Below are 6801 nucleotides of genomic sequence, written 5' to 3'. Positions count from 1 at the left end.
CTATGGTCCTATGATCAAGAAAAAGTGACTTACTCATGATCCCATAGCTCAGAGAGAAAACTTTACCCTGGAGCTTCCCAGTACCCCACCCCTCTTTGCATCCATTTCTCCCACTGCCTCTTGTGATCATCTTATTATCTGCCAATGTGGAAATACATTTACAAGAAGGGAGAACAAAGCAGAGTTGCCAATTTCATGTTGTCTTTTAGGGGCAAAATAATAACTGACATTTTATTATATTCTAAATTTGACAGTAAAAAAATACATTTTTATTTAAAATTTATAAGTTTAAAATTTGTTTTTAAAAAATGCCTCACAAATATTGTCACCCCTGAATCTTGCATCCATTATTGTTTGAACTAATGACTACTGGCATCCCTGTTTTATTGAAATTGAAACTTTAGGAAGAGAGGGGACTTGTTCATGGACACACAGCTAGTGAGCATCCAACGCAAGATTTGAACTCAGGTCTTCCTGATGGCAAATCCTAAGCACTGTCCACTGAGCCACCCAGCCCTTCCAGGAGTATTAGTGTCTCATAGATGCTCCTTATCCCTTTCCCATTATAACCCCTCCATTTCCAAAGAAAAACGTAACCAATGCAAGTATGAGCCTACTCATCCAAAAGTGGTATATCATGTTTAGATTTTCCCATAGGACAATAATCATAGCACATATTTGTATAATCCGTTAAGCAATTGTTTTTGTTTTTTTCTTTGTGTCTCTGCAAATATCAAAGACAATAAATGTTTGTTGGTTGATTGATTTATTTACTTCAGGTAAGGTAGGGATTGCTTGAGTTTCTTCCTTGTATCCCAAGTCTATAGCACAGTACATACTAAGGGCTTAATAAATGACTTTTGGCTAATTGATTACAAAGCATTTCATGTCAGTTACCTTATTTGAGCTTCAGAACCCTATGAGTTCTGTTATTACCCCCCGCCTTTTATAATGGATGGTGATATTAATAGCTACAGTTTATATAGCCCTTTAAGATTTTACAAAAGGTTTTGCATACATCTCACCACAACGCTTTTTTGTAGATAGCCCATTTCATAGATAAGAAAGCTGAGGCTGAGAGGTTAAATACCTCACACAGAGCTAATAAGGTAGTATTGGAATCCAGGTCTTTTTGACTCTAACTCCAGGGCCCTATCCACTCTACCTCCCAGTCTCCTTGACCATTCTGTACCAGGTTTGCACCACTATGCATTACCTGATTGACCCTGGGCCTCATACCAGTAACCAACAACAACAGTGACTAAAACAGTAATAGTAATTGACAAAGACGGGAATGACATTGACAAAGCCATTTTAGAATTTGCAAAATGTTTTACCCACTCGATCTCATTCTCTCTCCTTGTATGTCCTCTAGCAGTCCAGAGAAGCTGGCATCCTGGGCAACACCCCCTTCCTCCAGCCCTTACAAACCCTCCAGAAGAGGGCCCATGATCAGATGCCTTACTGAAACTCTAAAAACCCATTTAGAAAGCCCTGCCAAGTCTCTGATCAGGATCCATCTGAAAATATGCTTACACCAGCCATACCCTTTTTCATACGGAATCTATTTTGGGAGACTCAACGCTTGTTTTCCTGGAAGAAAATATTTAAATGTGAAAATAACGCCAGGAGCAAATCCACAATAACACCCAACTTACAAGAGATGGAGGAAAACATGCAACGTGGAACCCAACTGCACAGAGGCATTTTTAGAAAAAGAGCTACTATTTGGCCTTCGGTGATTAGCTAGTCATTGTAAACGCCTTGCTTTTTGAAGTTGACAGGTTTCTTACATTCACATAAATATTATATTCCCACTCTTAAAATTATTATGGAAGATTATAAATGCATCCATTAGTTTCATGTGTAATTATATGCTTGTGTTTAAATAAGAAAAGAGAAAGAGGAGGGAGGAAGTGAGGGAAGGAGAGAGAGAGAGAGAGAGAGAGAGAGAGAGAGAGAGAGAGAGAGAGAGAGAGAGAGAGAGAGAGAGAGAGAGAGAGAGAGGAGGGAGGGAGGGAGGGAGAGAGAAGGGAGGGAGAGGAGAGAGATAGACAGAGAGATGGAGAAAAACATATGCCTGAGAGTAAACAAGAACTGGGGATGGAATTAAGCAAATTAGACATGGATTTCTTCTCTTGAGAGCAGAACATGTCTATAAACTCTTTCTCTAACATTTCTACATGTTGCCATGCTGTAGTGAAATTTCAGGATAAAGTCTTCTGGCCCAGTTGTTCTTGGACTAATTCAAGGCCACTTATGGCTTATCTCTAAAATCCAACTCAATCCTATTGTCAAGAGAAAAAAAAATACAAGTTACTTCAGATTTTTAGCAGAAGTTTTCTAAATGCACAATGTGATTTGAAAATGTTTTCACTGCATTCATAGAAACAGAGATTTAATTCTGGAAGGGGCAAAAGAGGAAACTGGTGCCCATGGAGGTGAAACCATTTGATGAAGGTTACTCAGGGAGTAATTAGCAAAGCCAGAAAAAGGGGGTCTATATTTGGAATTGGATAACCTGAGTTTGAATCCCAGCTCTACTCAATATTGTAATCTGAAGCAATCCCTTCATCACTCTCACTTTCTGTTGCTGTTAAATAATGATGACCTCTGACCTCCACTCCTGCTCTCCATCTTTGATTCTGTGAATTCAGGTCCTGCATCTCCAATAACAGAACCAAACAGAACCCAATGGAAGTACTCTCATTCATCTACAAAAGCCTTTGCTTGAATACTTCCAGGAGCAGTTAATTCACTACCCCATAAGGCAAGTCATGCTAGTCTGGAGCACCTGTAATTGTTAGGAAGCTAATGCTCAAACTGTACTAACATCTGCATTCTTTGTGATTTCCTGCCTTTGGTTGAATGCAACATATTAAAATATACACTATTTATTGGAAAAGTCTTCAAAATGCTAAAAGGTCATGCTAAAAGGCATGCAAGTTTATGAAAGTAAATAGGCAGATATTTCCATGTCAGAGAAATGAAAACTCATTTCTGGGGGAGGGAGGAAAGAAATGAAATGAATATGAGGTTTTCTTTCCATATGGTTCTGACTGGTTTTTCCTAAATTTCTGGCTGGGTTGGGGTTGCCCTGGCCTACCACTACCCTAAATCCAGGGTAAAAGGCACTTGTATATAGTGGCTCAGAAGGAATCTCAATGTTATTCTTTTTGGGGGTGGTGGCAAGAGACTATAGGGGCTCAAAAAGCATGTGAAACTCTAGTCAGATAGGTGGTAGAGTGCATGTGGAGTCAGGAAGACCTGAGTTCAAATCCTGCCTCAGATACCTTAGAATCTAGGTGATCCTGGGCAAGTTAAGCAAACCTTTGCCTCAGTTTCCTCAACTACAGAAGAGGGATACTTAATAGCACCTACCTCACAGGTCATTGCAGAGATCAAATAAGACATATAAAAATGATATATAAAAGTTAGCTACTAAATTCAGCATTCTTTATATCAACATTTCTTATGCTGACTTGTTTAATGGCTCAGAAAAGCTCTAGAAGTCAAAAGGTCTAGAGTATTCAGTCTTAAGTCTGAAGACTTTAGGTTGAATCCAGGTCCTCACGTTTATAGCTTGTGATCTTGGGCAGTCAACTTTGGCCTCCATTTTTTCATTTCCAAAATGTGGGGCCTATGCTTGCTGACCTGAAGGCCCCATGGAACTTTCCATTCATGATCCTGTGATCTCTTAGAGCCTCAGTTTCCTAATCTGTAAAATTACAAAAGTGAACTCAATGAGTCCTCATAAACCAACCCTAATCTATAATTAATAAACTTAGTGACTGTGTACTTCCAAGAGCGTAGAGAACAGAAACAGCTACTTTGTCTGGTAGGGAGCAGTGCTTCTGATGCCCAAAGTGGTCTAACCACCCAGTCTATGTAAGGTAACCTGATTAAGGTTGTTTTACAATAATATCATTGGTACTTTATAACCAAACCATACTACAAAATAGTGAAAATTCACTGTGATATTGTCTGATCAAACATTCATCCCTGATGTTGTTGCCATGGGATGGTTGCTCCTGTAATACTGTTTGACCTAATGTAGCATTTTTGTAGAACCAAGAAATAGCATTGGGTAGGACAGGCCCATGTTTGTAAAAGAAAGGGCTCCCACTGAACTGGATCCAAGTATTATAATATCTCTTGAGAGTCTATATACCACGGTGAGGGAATCTCTAGGCCTAAAAGAAACATTCTCCTTTTCTGGGATGACCTGGGCAGCTATGGATGGGCAGGGTTTCTTTCCTAGCTTGCTGCCCACAATGAGGTAATTTTTATGACATTTTCTTTTCTTTCTTCCATTTGTTCTTCATTCACCGAATGTAACCTTTCATGTCACAAAGACATAAGTAGAGATGGAAAAGGAGACTTAGTCTATTGATCGAAACCAAGTCCAAGGCTCTGTATTTTCAGGCAACCTTTTCGATATTTCAGCTTTCTATGCACTATTTTCGAAGGACACGTAACCAAAACCCCTGAAAACATCTCTACATATTGTTCACATACATCCAGAGTTCTTGGATCTCTGAACTGGTGCTTCCGGATTCCATCAGATGACAATTAGAATGATAGCAATCAGCCAAAGAACCTTTATTCAGCACAGTCATTTAAAAAAATATCTTGGTGATTCTTCAAAATCTTTTCTTCTTCTTTTTTTAATCTTTAAACAAATTCTGTACTAAGATGGGGGGGAGAAAAGATCAAGTCAAAATGACTTATATTCAGATGCTACAAAAAGATTCAGAAATTAAAAGATGTAACTTTACAGAAGTTTACTTGAAGGTAGAATATAAACTCCTTGTAGTCAGGGATTCTTTTGTTTTCTTCTGTTTCCCCAGTGCCTGGTATACAGTAGGCACTTAAATGTTTGGTGGATTGTTGAAGTAACTTACTGTTGGGAAGACTTAATCTCTGAACTCAGCAACACTCAGCTGTCTCTAGGAAGTCTTCCAAAGGAATCGGTGCTCCTTCTGTGGTTGCACCATCTCTGGCTCTGGGTGAAAGCCTACTTTCCCCAGGCTGATTTGGAAAGCTTTCCTCTCTTTTCAGGCTTTGAGGCTGCTTCCTCAAGGAAGCCTTGACGTCCAACACCAGCACAATTAAGCGGTAAAGCTGCAGCATCACCACGAGGAAGTTCTTTGCAGCAAAGAATACGAGCATCTGGTTGATTACTCCAAAATAGGTCATCAGGATGAGGCGGACAATCAGGAAAGGACCATCCTGGATGAAGAGGCTGATTCCAATGTTCCACAAGTCAGCACTGTACTGGCAGAGGAACAAGCTGGTGAATCCCTTCGATATCACAGATGAGGGGCAGACAAAATGCTGTACTGTAAACGCAAGACAGGTCCATCAGTATACCTTCAAAGGGCACAGACAATGAATATAAGCTGCTGCTAGCCGAAGACTATTTCAGATTTGCCCTTGTATCTTTGAAGATAAACAGAGGTTTATTATCCTCTATTGCAGAGGCTCCTGATACTGCTACTGTGTCTTTAAAGAAAAATGGAATTTTGTGAAAAGGGCATTTTGGGCTGGTGTTTTTGGGTAACTTTTGACTGTCTTACTATGAGGCATTTTTGCCTATGAAGGTAGGTTCAATTATGACATTTGAGAAATTATGAGGTATCTGTGGAAAAGATAGGTGCATAAAGAGATATAAAATGGTGAATGAACTGATACCTTTTAAGGTGTTCTGCACTTTGTGTGTATTCCACACATGGGACCCTAGCTCTGGGAAATATGTTAGCAATAGGCCCTTTATATTTTTGGTAGTTGGGATGCCTGTAATTTAACCTCTGACTTAGAATATAGGAGATTCTTACAGACCAATAATTCAACACAAATAGATAATTCACACTCAAAACTGATACTCATATTAATGTCTAGTTCAAATCCCAAACTAGTAAAGTACATAGAAAACATTTATCTAGTGCACTTCTACTTCAGAGCATTGTAAGAATTAGCCAGGTATTAATACTTGAATGCTTATTTTATGTAGAATACCTTGGAAGTTGCAAAAGAACATTTACATTTTTTCAGTATAACAGAGATACAAAAAAAAAAAATGAAACAGCCCCAACCCAAGCAACCTACAATCTACAGAAAATGACCTTAAGGTACATGTGTAGGGAACCTCTGATGACAACTTAGGGATAACCCATAGTTCATCAATACTAGAAATGAGAATTCAGGCAATGACAAAATGGGTGACTGGAGACAAAAGAGGAGTACCATGTCATCAGGGTCAAGGAAGCTGGACATATGTGTCACAACAGACAAGATGAAAAAGGTTTGATGCAGGAGAATGCTTAATAGATATCCCTCTCCCCCAAAGGTCACTACAAAGCTTTATCTCCTTTTATCCAGGGAACAGTTATAGTGTAGTAGTGAAGATAAAAAGTTTTATTTCAAAGTCACAGAATAAGTGGAAAAGAAATAGACATTATAGATGGGAATCCCAGGCTTCTCCCTGGAGATTTCTAAACAAAGATTGAGTGACAGCTCCTTGCATATGCTCTAGAAAAGAATATTTTCCAGATTAGGTCTAAACAGTCTCTGAGACCTGGAAAGGATATCTAAGGCCATCCATTCCAAGACTCTCACTTAACAGACAATGGAATTAAGGTCCAGAGAGGTTATATGACTTAGCTATCATCCCTTAGGTAGCATGTGACAAAACGTTGACTTGTGCTTGACCCTCTTTCCATTGGACCATACCCCTTCCCACTCTGATACTCTAGGATTTTGTGAGGCCGCAACTTCATATTCATTCAAGAAATCTAGCTT

At 39.2% G+C, this 6801-nt stretch overlaps 1 protein-coding gene across 1 annotated transcript in view; it reads right to left on the bottom strand.

The window, feature by feature from the left end:
- Positions 1–203: 203 nt before the first annotated feature.
- TMEM26 (transmembrane protein 26) overlaps positions 204–6801 on the bottom strand; it is a 49172-nt gene continuing 42574 nt past the window's right edge. Inside the window, exon 6 of the mRNA XM_072628865.1 lies at positions 204–5342. Coding sequence (XP_072484966.1) covers positions 4930–5342 — 413 coding nt within the window. The 3' untranslated portion in view covers positions 204–4929. The remainder of the gene's footprint in view (positions 5343–6801) is intronic.

The sequence above is a fragment of the Notamacropus eugenii genome, chromosome 1 (assembly GCF_028372415.1).
Source record: "Notamacropus eugenii isolate mMacEug1 chromosome 1, mMacEug1.pri_v2, whole genome shotgun sequence".
Classification (NCBI taxonomy): domain Eukaryota; kingdom Metazoa; phylum Chordata; class Mammalia; order Diprotodontia; family Macropodidae; genus Notamacropus; species Notamacropus eugenii.
Note: the sequence above shows the minus strand (reverse complement) of the source record. Positions and strands in the feature narration are given on the sequence as shown.